Source organism: Morone saxatilis, unplaced genomic scaffold, assembly GCF_004916995.1.
Source record: "Morone saxatilis isolate NCDOM2014 unplaced genomic scaffold, NCSU_SB_2.0 Contig16, whole genome shotgun sequence".
NCBI classification, from domain to species: domain Eukaryota; kingdom Metazoa; phylum Chordata; class Actinopteri; family Moronidae; genus Morone; species Morone saxatilis.
The window spans coordinates 3596324-3614477 of record NW_023339718.1 but is presented as its reverse complement, the minus strand read 5'-3'; the positions used below and the strand labels follow the sequence as shown (position 1 = coordinate 3614477).

The 18154-nt window shown below is 41.7% G+C and overlaps 1 protein-coding gene across 2 annotated transcripts in view; it reads right to left on the bottom strand.

The window, feature by feature from the left end:
* Positions 1-3201: 3201 nt before the first annotated feature.
* The window catches only part of mvb12bb (multivesicular body subunit 12Bb), a 33673-nt gene continuing 18720 nt past the window's right edge, over positions 3202-18154 (bottom strand). For both annotated transcript variants that reach the window (XM_035658909.1, XM_035658910.1), the window contains exons 8-10: positions 8278-8333; positions 7742-7801; positions 3202-3449 (exon numbers count right to left, since the gene is read on the bottom strand). In XM_035658909.1, coding sequence (XP_035514802.1) covers positions 3408-3449; positions 7742-7801; positions 8278-8333 — 158 coding nt within the window. In that variant the 3' untranslated portion in view covers positions 3202-3407. The remainder of the gene's footprint in view (positions 3450-7741; positions 7802-8277; positions 8334-18154) is intronic.

Sequence of the window (18154 nt, the reverse complement as noted above, 5' to 3'; positions counted from 1 at the left end):
AGAGAAAGAGGGAGGGAGGGAGGGGATGAAGAGAGAGATCACCTCACACCCGACTCCATCCTTGCTCAATTACAATAATTTGACTCACATGGCCGGGCCGCTGTGGCAGAGGGGGAGAGAGAGAGAGAGGGGAGGAGAGCCGCTGTGTGGGGGAGGAGAGGGGATCCCTGCTCTGGGAGATCACTCATCCTACCTCTAGCTGAGGTATGAAAAGATAGATTTGATGTGCGGCTCCCCTCGGAGTGCAGCCTGGGGGCTTGTTAAGGTGGCAGTACGGAGCGGACCACACGTCCAACCCTCCCCCTTTAAATCTCACAGGGGCACTCCAACACTTGATGACGTCAACATGGAGAGACAAGCGACTGTTGGAGGTAACCAGTCAAGGTGTCTCACTGCCTACAACCTGCATGTCTCTGTAAAGCATTTGCTTATTCATTAATTTCACTTACAAAGCATTTCCTGTTTAAGGTCATGGAAGGTTTAGCCTGTCCCAGCATGCACTAGGCTGAAGGAATCACATTAGGGAGCAGAACTGATATGTTCCCTGTTTGTTCTTGTTATGAAAATGTATGAATCCAGTGAAAATTAGATGTGGCTTTACATCTTCTGTCAATGTGATTTGCTGCATCACCTGCCTGTGAGTCTGTTCACCGTGGGTCCAGGTCTGGTCTGGACCTGCTTTGACAGGCTTCCTGCCTTCACTCCTTCACCTCTCTGTGTCTCTGGTCACCCCAGCTCAGGGGGAAACAGGGCTGTCAGAGGGAGAGTGGCAGGCTAAGCCTGTCTTAACACAGCACCTCAAACCACCTCATAAATACAGGCTTCCTTTTCCAATTTCCAAGCGGCCCATCCACCTCTGTCTACATGCTTACACACTGCTCCATGTCATGTGCCGGGGTGTGAGTTTAAAAATGACCACGGGACATCTGGCGGACTCACAGAGGGTGGGGCTTTGATGTGCTGCTCTGCAGTTCAGCTCAACTCCGGCGGAGCCAAATCCTCAGAGCAAAGCAGCAGGACCGAGGAGCCTGAAGTGGGCCTGGTAGGTTAGAGATAGCGAGGGAGTTTGAAAGATGCCTTAAAATAGATTCACCATATGTGAAATGCTTAGAGACGCACAACAGCCCTTAACTAGTCCTGTTGCCTTTAAACTGCTGCATTGCTTACAGGCAAAAGAGGTTGTTTCCATTTTAATTTTAAAATGTGGCCTCTGAAAATCATCATTATTTTCCATATCATAAAGTGGAGTGAAAGGAAAAGTGAAACCATGTGAGAGAGCTTTTTGATGGGCGATGCTGGGCAGGGCTCATGAGGGAGTTGTGGTTCTGGAAGCAAGACTGCTCTGTGCCCATCTGGAGAGTCTGGCTACACTGCCTCTCTTACCATGAACACAAAACCGCTTCATCTAAACACTCACCAGCTGACCTGCAGAGCTAACGTCAGACCTGCTGTCCATCTCTGATAACAGCAACACCTTGAATGCAGCTCACACTGAGGACAATACTGAGATTCTATAGTATCACTGCAGAAAAAGGCCAAATAATTGCCTGTAACAGCTGGGAACTGTAGTTTTTAGTGAACGCTAGTCAAACCAGAATAAATAGTGCATTCACTGGAACTATTTTCAGCTGCTGATTTGGTGAACAAGTGAGGATTTACAGCAGCAGGACAGAGTATGTGGAAGGGACTCAAAATCAACTACAGCGCCTGTGTTTTGTAATGAAGGAACGTGTCACCCAGTGCAACGGTGCGGCTCACTGTTTTTAAACTGAGTTTTTAATCGTTTTTGGACAGCAATGGAGTCCTAAGGCACAGAGGAAAAAGATATATCCGACTTTGGCACACACACACACACACACAATACTTGTTAGTAAGATCCCTCCATTGTTGCTTTTGGTCTTTCCATTGGATTTAATAATAAAATGTAGTGATTTAGTGATCAGTATAAAAGGGATATTATTAGTTGTTGCAAAGTTTTTCTCACATCAGTCAAAAGAGTAATGGTGTAAAATGAAGAGTTAGCACAGCTCCACCTTTTGCTTGTGTGTGTGTGAATGTGGATACATATGGTGTACTGTATACATGCACTTTCTGCACAGCGGGGAGGAGGGCTGTCGGAACCTGTCACTGTGCTCCAGGGCATCACTGACATGAGTGTCACCTTCATGAAGGAGCGTGAAAGCTGTTCCCTCCGCACAGGATTCTTCAGACCGTCGCTCTGATTTCAGCGGCAGAACAGAGGAGTTAACGCAAACGCTCGTAGAGGGTTGTCATCTGCTGCACGCTTCATTAAACACCTGTGAATACCAGGAGCCATTAGGAACTTTGGTCAGGAAAAAAAATGAAAAAAATATCTGCACTGTTAGCAGAATCCGGAAGTTCACAAACTTAGCAGGAGGAGAGTCTAATTAACAATAGGGACATTAATCCATTAATGAGTTTCTAATACTAATTACACCTGCAAAAATGTGCAAATGGATTCTGACAATTTAATTAGTGGCAAATGACACATGTGAGCAGGAGTGAGAAGATTGTGATGTTTTGGCATCCAAGTGTAAATCCTGTTTCTGGCAGCAAAATGGCAGCGGGGTGTTTAGTTTGTTAAAGAGAAAAATATTCTCTCTAATAAATATTTATTTTAGATATTTTAAATTTAAATAATATATTAAAAATATTGCAAAAAACACCAGGAAATTCACACTTTTCCTGCATTTCTTTTCAAAATAATTCTCAACCCAGCTAGATGGGAATAATAATAAAGAATATTTCAAAGCTGAAATGTAATGGTGTGTTCTATTCTTAAAGACCTGACTCAGTAGAGGAGTCACTGCTGACGTGGGTGGGCGTCTGGGATAAAAAGGCTCCTGTGTCTCAAAGCTCTGCTCGTTCTTGCTGCACGCTGCTCATGAAGAACTTTGTGATGGAAAGATGCATCCGCTGCAGAATGAACGTCAGAGGGGCCTGTTTGCGTGTGACGAGGCTGCTCCTCTGTTCACATTTGTCCTCCCTGACTGCTGCTCACTGTCATCATGGCCCTGTTGTTCTGATGAGCAAAATGTGAGTCACAGCGAGGGATATTAATTAGTTCCATTTTTTCTGAGCATGACTTGGGCAACACTTCTTGTGAGACTACCTGAGTACGACAGGACACAACCTAAATTTACTCATAATTTAATTTCAGTCACTTTCATGATAAATAAGTTGAAAATTTTCTAAAATTTAATGTGCACAGTTGTACATGATCAAAAATACTTTTTCTGTCTTAAATTACATACTATACAGCTGGGGTGTATCCCAAACTTTTTCTTGATTTCATGAGTTCATTATTTTACAAATGATCCCTTTAGTCCATCTGCAGTGTTTGTCCCCGTGGCTCTGGCCCTCAGGTTGTAAAGCTGTGTGGAAAGTTACACAGCAATGCTTCGCTCCGTGCTGAAGTTGTAGTGAAACTGCATGAGAAGAAAGAGAAGAAGGAATCAGGGTTCACACTCTTTTTAAGAAATCATTTTCCAGGACCTTTCCAGGACATTTCCCAGTAGTTTTCTTTACAATACAGAACAGACCTTGCTCAGAAACTATGATATAATTTCCTGGTAGGCCTAGTATTGACACATTCAGCCTTGTTTAACGATGCAGGGTTCATAATGATTTGTCTCAGGTTCATTAAAGATAGGTGGTCCGCTTTTCTGGGACACTTCTTCGACTTGGCTGTTCTCACCACAGCTGCTGTGGTCTTGTACATAAACACACCTAAGTTTAGGTAGGCAATCTGATTGAGAGGCTAAAATACAATTTAAAATGTTCAGGACAACACAGACTTTTTCCAGGATATTTGGTCATTTTAACCAATTTCCAGGTGTTTTCATAACTAGAAAACTAGTCCCTAAATTTCCATGTTTTCCAGGATGTGTGGGAACCCTGATGAATGAATAAAAATATACAGTCAAAACAGGACAAACACATCACCATCAACCTGCATTATCTTAATAATAACACCAAAGCAATAAAACATATACAATTACAAAATGCTGCGATGAAATTCAGATTATCACAAACCAACACAATAATTTAAAAAAGTCTCTGAATTTTCTGGACTGATATTAAATTGAACTATACATTAAAAATGCATTGTTCATTTGGCCTACATTTAGCCCTACAGCAGAGTGATCAGACGGCCAGAATGAAGATTGAGAAAATACAAACAAACACTTCCCCCTTCTGGCACATTGTGGACATGACTCTTTAGAAAAGCAAGAGTGGCATAAAAAGGCAGCAAAGAGTGTCATTTTTGTTCCGTTTCACTGATTCTATAGATAATTATTTTAATTCCCTTCTATTGAAAAGATCACCTTTTGGTACCATGCATAGACATTTTAAATGATGGTGCAATAAGTCTACTTTGGTCTATTTTGGGAGAAACCCAAACACAAAAAAGAAAATGGATGTCAAATTGAAAGTCAAAGGTAAGATTGCTTTCAGCCCCGATATAGACCATAAAGTGACGGATCCCCATAATTAATAATTATTTCTTTGTTAATGTTATTACAACATTCTGTGCTTCAGCTACATTCACTTTTTTTGGATCAACAGCGATTTCTGGCCTCCAGTTACTTTATATAAAAATGATTCCCGAGTTCCACGCAGTAAGATATACAGATGTTACATTTTGGAAAAAGAGAGCACTGGAATCAGGTTGAGATTCGGTATCAGCAGAAACCCTAAGCTGAGGTATTGGAAGATAAAAACTTGGATCGGTGCATCCCCAAAAACATTAGCAGTTCCCAGAAGTACTCAGACCTCTAACTTAACTGAATCCATTCTCCGAAATGTATTCTATAAATCCTAATTATTAAGAAATGATAGAGAGTAGAGAGAAATACATGTTACTATAGCAATAAAAAACAATATAATGTTTGATTAGTTGATGATCAACAGTTTTTAAATTAATATTTTATAACATGATGATTTTGTTGTATTAACAACAAACAGTGAACTTCTGTAACACAAAGTAGTGCTCACTTCAGTAGTTAGACAGTTGTATTACTGCAACAGAGCACTAGGTGATGCTGTATGATCACTGAAATAAGTTTCCAAATCTCCAACAGAAGCCCAGAGCCACAATGGCTCAACCGGGGTTCTCTCGATCAAAATACCACCTTCCCTGATTTTCATCTACTTGAGGGGAAGCTGCAAGTTACCCAAAACCTGTCACATATCACAAGCCTGTTAGTTGTGAAGAAATTCAGCCCCCCACCAAACAAAAATTCAGTCTCAACATCTGGCACAGTAAATAAATAATCCTGTGTGTACGTGTGTGTGTGTCTGCGTGTGTGTGTGTGTGGATGATGGATGGGGGAATGGGGTGTTATCAGGGAGAGCATGTATCAATGTCTGCCAGTTTTACACACAGGCTGACAGGACAGTGACACACTAGAACATGGGCGGCAGTCACCTAGACGAGCCGAGCTTCATTTCCTGTCCCTGCTCCACTGCCAAAAATATGTGACATGTTGTCTTCATTAATTCCACCTCTATTTGGAGCTCTCCCTCTCACACCTCTCACATACCCCTGTACACTACTGTCCCTCCATACGTTCACAAGGAAATACACACAACCCTGCACAAGCATGCGCAGGCACAGAAACACACACAGATAACTTCCCACAAACACTGAAAACCCATCATACATAGGTGCTAATGAAAATCTTGTCATGTGTGCACACACACTTCTTTCCACCCTAGCATACTCCCTCTGAAAATCATTAGCCAGCCGCCAACAACATTTTTCAGCAGAGCAAACTACATAAAGATGTCACTTTAAATCGCTTACTAATTAACACTTAAAAAGACACAAATTAGATATGCGTGGCTAAAAGCAATTATAATATCCGCAAGTTTTGTGAGTCATTTGGGAAATGAAAAGAATGCCTAATTGCTGGAACCAACATCATCCGAGACACGGCTTAAGTGATGCCTGTTAGGAAATGGTCTTATCTACAACTGTGGCTGTGATTACAACAGTTTTCCTCAATTACATGTGCATATGTATAATTCTAGAAAGTACATCTCTTTCATGAATCTATATTTTTTAATGGGTTTAGAAACGAGGCAATTAGATTCTGTGCAGGAAGCGCCTCTAGTTTCTGAAGAAGAGGGAAAAAAAGCCCCACAGTCAAAGAACAGACAGTGACCTCTTCTGGACAACAGGAGGAGAAAATGCTCAACAATATTTAGAAAACCTGTGTACAGTTTCATACTGAAAACAGCTTTTTTTTTTTATTTCAATATTTTTTTGTTTCATACCAAGAATGAGCTGCCAAGTACAGAAAACATAGCAGGCATTACATTTATAGTCTAACACTGATAGAGAAAAACAAGCAAAACCAGACAAAGAAAGGAAAAAACTACAGACACGCATCACTTTCTAAAAGAAACACTCATGCTGTCCAACATGTTTGCGAGAACATCACCCACTGTATTTCCCTCCTTGTTCTCCAGATATCATCGTGGTATAATAATAAGAGGAGAGAAGTAAAAAATAACACAATGGTGAGGGATGTTTCCACTTGGAAACTAATTATCAAGCTAAGCTGTGACTTCATCCTCATCAGCCTGGCCCCACCATTAATCTTGTGCTGTCGTCCACTTCACTAAATCCTGTGTGTTACACTATCTCACATTTACTTCATCAGCTCCAGCGCGGCTGTAATTAATGATTTCTCATGCCCCTTCCCTTCCCTTCCCCAGCTCAGCTCACCATGTGTCCTCCTGCTAATCACACTCTCAGAGAAGAAAGGAAGGAGGAGAGGAGAGGAGAGGAGAGAAGAGGAGAGGAAAAAGGAAAAAAAGACAAGAGCATATAGGATGAGCAGCCAGCCTGTCTCCACCCTGGAAAACGCACACATACACATACACGCCATTAATACCTTCGCTGACAATGAGCTTCATTCAGATGACCATATGACAAGATGGCGACTCTGTGTGATTTGGATAGTATGTGACAGAAGACAGAGGCAGAGTGCAGAACAGACACCCGGTTTGATGAGGGAGTGTTTGCTCTGTAACACATCTCAAACCCAACAGCACCTGTTCTTTTACAGTGGTCTGTCACTTCCTGGCAGTTCTGATACCAAGATACCGTGCTAATGAGAGAGAAGGGGGGTTGTCACTCTCTTTAAAGCACACACACACACACACCACACACACCTACACACACACACACACACACACACACATGCACACGCACACTGGCTCCTTTTCTTTCTCTTGCTCTCACAAACACATGGGCTCTAAAGAAGTAGCTGCACACAGATGATTTTCTTCCTGCGAATGCCTGCAGGCTACAGTGTTTCATCAGAAATGGGGAGGACTTTGTAGTGCTTTTATTTGCTCTACATGATCTCTAACTTTTTCACTACTGAAGATCAGAAAGATGAAGATGATTGGAAAAAAGTTAAACACGCAGAATGTGACCAGAAAAGATCTACAGCACTGTGCGGGATGCTCGATTGAGCTGTTTGAGAGAAGAATCGGGGAATAAAAGTCAAGTGTTTTGGAACAGGAGACGAAGCTTTTAAGAGGGAATGACTGCCTAGCTTGGCCATGCTTTTATTCAATTGGGGCTTAGTGGAGCCAACAGGGCCTCGCTGTCTCAGACACTTAATTACAACCCCAAGACCGTTTGCTTTGCATTCTGGGCCAGCGGCGTCAGTGGCAGCCGAGCGTTGCAGCCTCTACTCACTTCCTCCTCGATCTCTGCCAGGGATTTGATCGTAATGCCCATTAAATTGACTTGCTGCATCTGAAATCAAAAGCAGGGAGAGAAGAAGGTGGGGGGGAGGGGGGGGAAGAAGAAGAAGAAGAAGAAGAAAAAAAAACACACAAGAAACATGGCGGTTAGGCTCATGGCTAAGTAAGCATGCTTAAAATCTTTAATCCTCTCCCTCTTGGTGTCAATACAAACGGGGCTATAGTGACAACCGCCGCCAGCCAGCCAAATGGACTGCATTGAGCCAGCTCTGCCTGACTGCACGCATTCATCACTCAGTCTGGAGGAAAGGAAGGGAAAGGGAAGGAGAGGAGAGGAAGTAAAGGAAAGGAAAAGAATGGAAGAAGGGACTAATGGCTGCATACTGTGAAAAAGGACCAAATGAGTCCCACACTACAACAGGTTGCAGGACAAGAAACTGTACAGTACCTATCATGGCCCCTCTCATATTATTTATAATAAAGTAATGATTTTTCATTTAGTCATTAGTTCCTTAAAGACTTTTTTACCTCTTTGGGGTTTTCAAAAAACTTCTGAGAGACCACAAAGGGCACATCGTCCAGAGCTGCAAAAAAAGTAAGAGAAAACAAAGTTTAAGGTTGACTTTCATACACACACAAAAAAAAGAAATATTACTACCTATTCTTGATCCTGTGTATTTCCACAAGACTAAATGTGGGTTTATAAAACAGCAAAGCAACATCCCCAGCCACCCCAACACCTCCCCTCCTTCCGTCTAAAGAGGGAAGATGAAAGGCTTTTTTATTCTCCACTGTATTTGAGCACCTCCACTCTCTCCTCCAACCCAGCCCTTTCCCAACCCTCTTCCAGTTTAATTACTCTTGATTATTCCCGATTCCGTCTTGTCTGAGAGATGTTCACCTCCGAAACAAAGACACACTCACACTAGGCACAGAAAAGCGGAAAGAAGAGAGACAAAACATTCACCAGATATCAAATTTGCATGAAAATAAGCCACACTGTTCAGCCGGCAAAAAGTGGATTGAAATGAGGACTTGCCAAGAGCGTGGTGGTATAATTAGCATTTGACCAAACAAACGAGCTTCAACAGAGCTATAATTAAGCAGGCCTGTAATTAAGTGTATGCCCTTTATCATAATGATCGTGGTTAAAATGGTGTGATGGCTGCCAGTTGATTATTAATGGTGTAACCCTGTACTGCATGCATCCTGCACTGGAATCAAGGTGTCACGACTGTCAGGCTAGAGAGCAGCCCTTTGTTTATAAAATACATTAGGGCCCAAATTAACACAGGGTGACAAGGGACACAAAGCCTCCCATTTCCAGACTGAAGGGAAAACTGCAGCTGCTCGGCTTCATTAAAAAACTCCCAAATCTGGAGGCACAAAACTTGCTGCTGTTGGCTTCGACAGGAGCCCCAAATATCAAGAGGCCAAGCTTCCAACTGGTGTTCTTTTACCCACAGTCCATCAGGCCGCTGGCACAGGAAAAGGAACTCATAAATGTAAGCCGAGGCTGTTCATGAGTCATCGTTTTGGAGCTGACACTCCTTTTGGTCCTTCCTGTTCATGGCAATATTTAAAAAGTATGAAATTCAAAAATATCCCTCACTTTGACACTTGCTTTCCTTTCTTGGTTATTACACAGATCCACGGTTTGGCACTTTCCACACCAGTGTAGTACAATGTGATCTTTGTAATCAAAGCATGACCCTCACCCTCATGACCACAGGAAAGCGTATTTAGTTTCTTGGCTTCCAATCATCTCCCACAGTAAAAATGTAGTAGTAGTAGTCTCCAGCCATGCTTGCGGCTCTGTGAGGCTGTACTTTGAACTAAACTATAATGTCAGCATGCTAACGTGCTCACAGTAACAATGCTAACAGGCTGATGCTAAGCAGGTTAAATATTAACTATGTTCCCCATATTAGTTTAGTTTGTTGGCATTTGCTAATTAGCACAAAATTACAGCTGAGCCTGATGGGAATTTCATCAGCTTTGCAAGTATTGAAGAAATTGACATTCTGACCTGATGAAAAACTAAGGGATTGCCCAAGGTATTACAATTTATCCTGAGGGGATGTGAGTGTCTGTACAAAATTCAATGGGAATCCATCCAATAGTTGTTGAGATATTTCACTAAAAACTAGAGCTGCAACAAGTAATTGATTAGTTGTCAACTATTAAATGAACTGTCAACTATTTTAATAATTGTTAACTACTTTAATAACAGTTTTGAGTCATTTTTAAGAAAAAAATCCAGATTTGCTGATTTCAGCTTCTCAAATGTGAATATTTTCTGGTTTCCTTTAATTTATGGAAATTAGCCTTAGTTTCAGGCCTACTCAAAACTACAACTGTCAACCTCACGGTGGCACTTGAGGAAAAGTGATCAGGGGATCACCAAAGTCATTAGGATTCATTGTCTGAGAACCATACATGTCTAATGTACAAAATTTTATGGCAACCCTTAAAATAAATGTTGAGATATTTTAGTCTGGGTCAAAGTAGTGGATTGACCAAGTGACCAACAGACGGACCTAAAGACCAAGAGGGATTGCAACCCTAAGGCCATGGCTAAAGAAGTACACTGAGTGAAAGGTTTAGGCTCCTTTTCCACTCAGCCAAGGGTTGTTCAATAGCATCTTTGGATGTGCGGCTATCTGGAGCAGCAGGCAAACAAAGGCAACGGGGTGGGTACAATGACTTGTTTAAGCTCATAAAAACAAGTGAATAAACATGCACTACTGTGTCGCTGGGAGCACCAACACCAGGCAGAGATAGGCAGGGAGAATACATTTGAATCAATAGCAGGCAACGGGAAGCCGAGATTGTAGCTGCTGATGGATCTGCGTGGCACGGACAGATGAATGCACAGAGCTGAAGGCCAGAGAGTTTCTTTATTGCTCAAGGATTACATTTAAAACCAGATCTCACTTTGTATTCTTCCACCATCTATACTAGAGAGGCTATCTTACATCCAGACAAATGGAGAGGCGCGGGAGATGACTTGGTGGTAAGAAATGGATACCATGGAGAAACACAAAGGTGCAAAGGGCAAAAATAATGTAAATCCAATCTTCTGACCAGGAATCCCACTATGAAGCATGTTGTAGCTGCTCAAATGGCCAGGCTACAGTCCATTAACTCATGAGTGTACTGCAGTGTGGGGAATTGGGTAGTTATTTGGCATTTGGAGTGTGTGAGTGCAGTCAATATGAAAACATCTGGCAGGAATTTGGTACAATGACTATGATGATGATGATGATGATGATGATGATGGTGGTGTGCGTAGAGGTGGCGTTAAGTAAGGAGGACCCTGTGGCTTGAGTGATTGTAGTGTAAAGAACGGAGTCAGCACAGGGCCCGTGTGGATCATTGCCTTATTAATGGCTCCGTCAGGTGCGATGAGCAATGGCTGCATTGTCATCTCCAGCCCCTGGGCACAGATGAATGGCTGTTTCAGGGCGGGAAGGGCTCCCTCGTACGCTGGGCTGAGCACTAATCCCTCACTCTTCCATTGTTGGATGCACTGTCACCCAGGACTTCAGCAGCGCCATACATTGCATTTCCAGGGTTCTAACAGACATGGCCATGCACACAGGCGTGCATTCACACACACACATAAACCACACCGAGTTGTGCTCCGACACTGACTGATGGAAAAATATGCGTGGGTGATCGAGCATACCCCATATTACCTGAACCACAACTCAAGAGTAACACTTTAGGAATGTTGATGAACTTTTATTTTACACTTCACTAATTCAGCAGAATTGCATTGATCTCTGTCTAGTGTGATTACTTGGGTGAATCTGTTTCGCACCTGAATTAAGTAAGTCACAGTCAGGGCAATAATCTGCAAGTGCAAATGAGAATCTATTATGACTTTTTACTCATGATGGAGCTGATTTCTATTGTTGAATACCATAAAATAATAAGAAATAATGAGTAAAGCTGCTCAAAAACTTAGAGCTTTATCTGGAACCTGTATTTCATATTCCAAACAATTGGATGTTGCCTTTCCACTTTGTGTAGCCAGGCTAGACATTGCAATACCTTTCCTGTCGGTGTGACTCTCAATTTGAGGCGGATTCTTTATGCAGACCATGGAAATGCTATTCTAGTTGCAGACCCCGCTCTCTGTCACCTCTGCAGATAATGGTGAGTAGATGAACAGAGAGCTGGAGGAGGACCCCCTATGCCCACTCACAGCCCTTAGCCCCACTCTGACATGAGAAATAGTGCCCAGGCCTGACAGCATCTCGGAGACATATTGTAGTTTATTTTGTCGCCCGGGCATGCCATCTGTGCCATTCCAATAGAGGGTGTGTGTTCAGGCTGCTGCAAGAGAGAGGGCGCGAGGCTCCGGGTCCCTCAGTAGCTCTGCAGCCACGGCAGGTCATTAGTCAAATTGCCTAATGAGAGAGAATACAAATGGCCCCCTACCCTGACAGGAGGAATTTTGGAGGTGTCAGAGCTCCTGACCCGTGCTATGAGAACAGATGATAGCGAGTTGCTATTTTCAGATTCTTTTAATGACTATGGCTCTATGAAACCCATTCTTTTTCTTTTATCTTTTTCCTTCTTTTTCAAGCCCTCTAGACAGACGAGTGAAAAAAAACTTTTCAATGTATTAGAAATCTCACTTGCAAAAGCGGAAGTGTAACTTTTGAATTATTGAAATGTTTACTGGGGAGTCAATTAACATTATAAAAAGCATATAACATTGATACCAAAATAGATCACGATTAAATGAAGTTGAGGGTTTCTGATCATCTATTTTTATTTGTTTCTGCCAGCTGTGTGCAGTTCGTTTCCCCAGTCTCGCTGCGGTGTGTGCAAGCTTCTGCCGCAATTCTCCTGACGGCGAGTCAGTTAGTTTGCACTAAAATATTAATTTCATCTCATCCAAATTTTCAAAAATGTAAACAAATTTAAATGTTTCTTAGAGCGAAGAGCAGTATGCATGACATGCTGTGGATGAACGTGGTCATATTTACATACTACAGGCTGGGGCTGCTAAACACTCAGGTTTATGGAGAGAAACTGTGGAGGGAAAACAGCAGCACCAGGGGAGTGGACCGAAGCTGAATCATTTTACACAAGCTTGCTGTTTGATGAATATTGTTTTTCCTACGATACATTTATTACTTACATACAAACAAATTTTTTTGAAAGAATATTTGTGAAATGTATGCACCAGCAAACATATAGCTGAAAACAATACTGTATAACTGTATAAAATAGCCTATATATATCTAAATGTCAACTTTTAACTAGTGCTGAACGGACGAATACAAAAACACCAAAATACCAAACAAAACAAAGAAAAACAATAGACTCCAGTGGCCTCTATAATAGCCGATATATTTACAAAAATAACATTAAATTTAAATTTGGAGGGATGCAAAATGGCAAGCTTATGTAGAATGACCCACTTACTTTTCCATCTGTGACAAGCAGTCCTTGAAATCTGGTTGTGGGTAGGGAGCCAGGAGGCAGTCCCAGTCGGGCGCTGGTCCATCAGTCTTCCAGAAAGTGGGCAGAGCCAGAAACACCTACGGTGAGTTGGCCACAAACACCGCTGCATAACAGCGACTGCTCTGAGGAGGTGGGTGCATGTGTGATAACTTCTCCAAAGTGGGCACTGTATATGTAACACATATATGTAAGAGCTATTTCATGTAAAGTAGGTACCAAAATTCTTCAACAATTTTATAAAAGCTGTATTAGCTGCTTTTAAAAGCAGGCCAAACAGGAGAAGTACTGGGAGAGCCCTTTTTGCTGGCTAGCTATTGAGAGCTCTCATGAAATTAAATGGACAATCAGACTTTAATCAGCAGCACAGTGTCTTTTAAGACATTGCCATGGCACTGGCATTGATCCCCAGCTGTGGCTGCTGGTAAATGTGCAGCAGAATGTGTGTATAAATGGGGTACGCCTCTCTGGACAAGTGTAAAAGCTGGCAGAGGGCTGACAGTAAATTGCATGTGCCGGATGGGACACAGCAGAAGGCACAATTACACAAATCCCCTCTTAATTAGCGGTTCTGTGGGCAAACTAACCCGTAATGATGCGAGGGATGTGGCGAGCCCCAGAAATCCTAACAAGAAACACTCACCAGCACTGGAGACTGGGTCATATGGCCCCGGTTCCCCTCAAGTAGTGACTGACGCATGATCTGTTTTGATCAGTGCAGCTGCAGGAGATGATTCCCATGTCGCCCTGCTCCCCACAACCCCTAGCCCTCGCTGAGCTACTTGCCCTCTGGACTGTGGGTAAAGCAGCAGGCCCTTTGTGGTTATGGGTGGCATTATTAAGTTCTCCATGCTCACAGTACCAGGCAATGTAAAGTGGCATCTCACACGGTGAGTAATGAACTGTGCCAGAGTGGAAGCAGGAGGGATGACAGCCAAAGAGGCCTCCTTGGCAGCCACTAACCTGGGCATCCACCAATTTATCATCCCCTAGAACCAATCCACCAATGCTGCGCTGCCATTTGTCATTAATTATGCTAATAAGGACACCATTACTCTCCTGATGAAACAGGCAACTGTTATTACTATAATGCATTTACAGTCTGATACATATGCATTTGCTTATTACTTTTACTATGTGTGGATTAGTGGACTTTGAAAATAAGTATTTTCCATTACTTAAATAAAGCTGTTGTATTATGCACTTTAAAAATGCACCGTTACAGAGGAGCCCAGGACTTTTCTGTACACACTAATTGACTATTATGAAATGACAAAGCAACTGTTTCATAATCACGCACCCTAACATAAAAATGGCCTCCTCTATGGCAAGACCCTGATGTGTTTGAACTTTTTCACAGCAGACTTCATGGCTCTAAGCTAACCAGTCTGAGCAGAACTATTTAATATAGCTTCTGGAAGCCCCAGATGCCCTTTTCCAAAACGACTTCATTCCCAGAATCTCATTGTGCTTTCTAAATCACACCACAGTATGTATTAGAAGATCATTAATTACAAACTTAACAAGTCAGCAGAGCCATTAAAAGATCTTTAAGGCATATTTGACCATAAATCTCCTTAAACTATATTTAATGACTGGATTTTTGTGAAATATTTTTTATCAAGTTCTAATTAGATGTGTGATAACAAACCCTGCTGTACATGGGGCAAATGAGGGAGCCGTGACAGGCCCATCCATTGAGGCTGTCCACGTCTGGACACTGAAACTAATGGAGCACTGCTTCTATCTCAGGGATGGATAGAAAGCAATGAGGGATGAGACTCCAGAGTCCAGTCTGGCCTGCAAATGCAAAGCCATTTAAAGTCTCTTATTTGACTGTAATAAAGGTCCAAAAATGCCCGAGGGCCTCAAGGCTCCAGTCAAAAATTCCATTACGAGTCATTCAGGATTGATCCCCAAATACTTAATGGCGCTATCACACTGGGATCGATCATGTTTTGAAAGGAACCTGGATTCTCCGATAGGATATTTGACGTATCAGTAGGCTGAACCTCAACAGGATTTTATTGACAGGGTGTTTTAAAATCCAAAAGTGCTTTTTGACTGAGGAGATACACTCAGTCTACGCAAAACAGAAACCGCAGATTTTTATATGGTTTTTGGATTCGGTCAGAGTTTGAGGGTATTTTGGTCACCAATTAGATTAAATTGATGTTTGCGTTTTATATCAAAACATAAGAAATCTTCTTTTTTTCCCTGAAAAAACAAACACATAAAACAAATCCAGATTCACAAAAAAAATGTGTATTCCATTATTAAATTATGAAAAACTGCCCAAACTATTTTCTCCACAAGGAAATTAAGCTTGTGTTGGGTACATTTGTTTTGCAGATGTGGAGAAAAATCCAACACTAGAGAGAATTACATACTTTTTTGTTGTCTTTTAAGCAGAGATTTCTGTTCATAGCATGCTGGTGTGAGTTTTGGACAGTTGTTTAATTCAGTTGTGCGGTATTCAGCCCAAACCATTCAAACTGTGCTGCTATTTCAATATGGAAAATGCAGCTCAAACCTGAATTAAAGCACCGTAATTTACAAGCCATCAAATTATTAAGAAGAACTTCAACACTCTTTTATAGCATTAGCTGCTGGGAGCAGTAAACAGTGTGTGTGTGTACCATTAGGTGTAAATACTATTCTCCTGCTGAACCCCCCTCTCTCACTGTTTCGCCTTTTGCTGACCAGGGGAATTAAGAAGCAAAACGTGGGTTTTAAGAGCGTTCCTTTCATGTCTTGATGTAAGCTTTGGCATTACTTCAGACATCAAGATCGGTTTCATAGAAATCCCATTCCATCTAAAGTAAAAGCTCGGCAGTAAATCTGCCCTATACTCCCCCATAACACTTCCATAAATGATTCATTCAGCTCAGTTTAGCTGATGCAAAACAGAATGTTAGTGAGTTGTGGATGGAGACCAAGCTGCAAGTAGAGGACCAACCCCACTGCTTAGTAATTTCATCAATCTCTGGGAGAGAAAGAGAGGAGAAAAGAGAAAGAAGAGAACTGCGTCCACTAATAATAACTTTTGTGTCACTATCCAGAGGTCGTGTTTTTTAATCCCTCAGCCTAAAGAATTGTGTTATTCTAAAATATAACCCCAGCGGTGCAGAAGCAGTTGAGATCCATCACGGTTTGAGATAAGAGCCGGCAGATCTCCTCCCTCTGCACAGCCTCGCCCAGAACTACACAGGGAGATAAGATGGAACTTTTGTTTGAAACCTGATGAGAACCCTCTTAATGAAAGTGCTGCGCCAAAAATAATCTTTTTTCTCCATGTTAGTCAATCAAGAAATGGTGTAGTTGGGGGAAAAAGAGGAGAAAGAAAGTAATTTTGCATAATCAGTGAGCACCATCTGGAACAATTAACCAAATTCCACAGAACTCAGAGGATCAGTCATATTGGCTTATTAAAGATCCAGAATTATACAAGTAATAAATCCTTGGAAAAACGAAGCGTACCCCTGCCTGTCACGACTATTTTAACTTCAAATACAGTGGAATACTTGATAAGGCTGAAAAGAGGAGATTAATATATGCAAATTATGTCGAGCATTTAAAAGCCCCCCAACAACTGTCTCGTTTTTTTTTTTTTTTCTGTCTCTTATTACAGGGCTTTATGTTTTATTCATACACCAACTCACCTGTCATTTCATAAGCTATAATATTATGAGGGTATTATTAAACAGCATAAAGTGGAGCTTTAATTGGAAAGCTCCATTGCATTTTCCAATTATTTGCAGCAAATTAAAAGCAGATGCACATAGTTTAATAAGAATTCTAATATTGTTTCCTGAAAATCAAAAATCACTGTCATCCTGCCAAGATATTTTGCAAACCCAAGTTAATTTTGAGCCTCCTATTTTTTTCCCTCCTCCTCTGAAGGATGAACTGTCTTCTGTCTGTTAATTGAAGTTCCTCTAATGGATAGGGAAATAATTGCTCTCCATATTACGTTAGATCAGGGCCAATGTCAGGATTTATTTTTGATTAATGCAATAGATATGTAAATGTATTACTTTTTATTACGTTTACCTTTTTATCAGGTTGATGTCTGCTGAATACTATATGTTGTTCTATAGGTAATGAAGGGAGACTGAGCGTCACACAGATTTATTTTAGAGTTTTAGACTTTTTTTGACACCTTTACATTTATTTATTATAACATATGCTTTTTAGACACATTTCATGAACACAGGCTTAATTACCTTTAAAATATCCTGCTTTTCTGTCAATGTATGAATAACTGACCTAATTGGCAAAGGGACTTGGCGTGGATCAAAGCAACGTGGTGAAGAAAAGCAAAAGGTTGGCACTGCGATGAAAACTTGATAACTTTTCAAATGAGCTTGAACTGTCAAGTGAAAGAGGGCTGCAAAATAAATGTGAATTAGTTTTTAATATTCTGGTAATAAATGTCAAAGCGCCTGCACATCACATCTGTACATGATGTGACTGCAGATGACAGATTTCCCAGACATGTTACCTCTCCTCCCCTCAACTCGCTCTTTTTTTTGTGTTGGGGTTTTTGTTTTGTTGGGAAGTGACGGAGGGTTTAATCAAGAAAGCAGGCAATTCATCAATCCTAAAGAAGGCGCCTGTACAACCCTGACAGAGCGCACATGGTTTTAGACCAACTCGAACCTGGCCAGCTGTCAGCCCACACACACGCGTGCACACGCAGGCACCCACGCACCCCCACACACACAGACCAGAGCTACCACCGCTAACAATTAACACAAATAGGCTGTCGGCTACGACCTCACACTTGGTCTGCAGGCTATCACATTGTTAATGAAGGGAAGTTGCGTTCTCTCACATTCACAGTATGATGCTGTAAGGGCTGACGAGTACACAGTCTCAAGAAATAAAGCCAGGAACCATCTTGGGCTAACTCCATTATCCT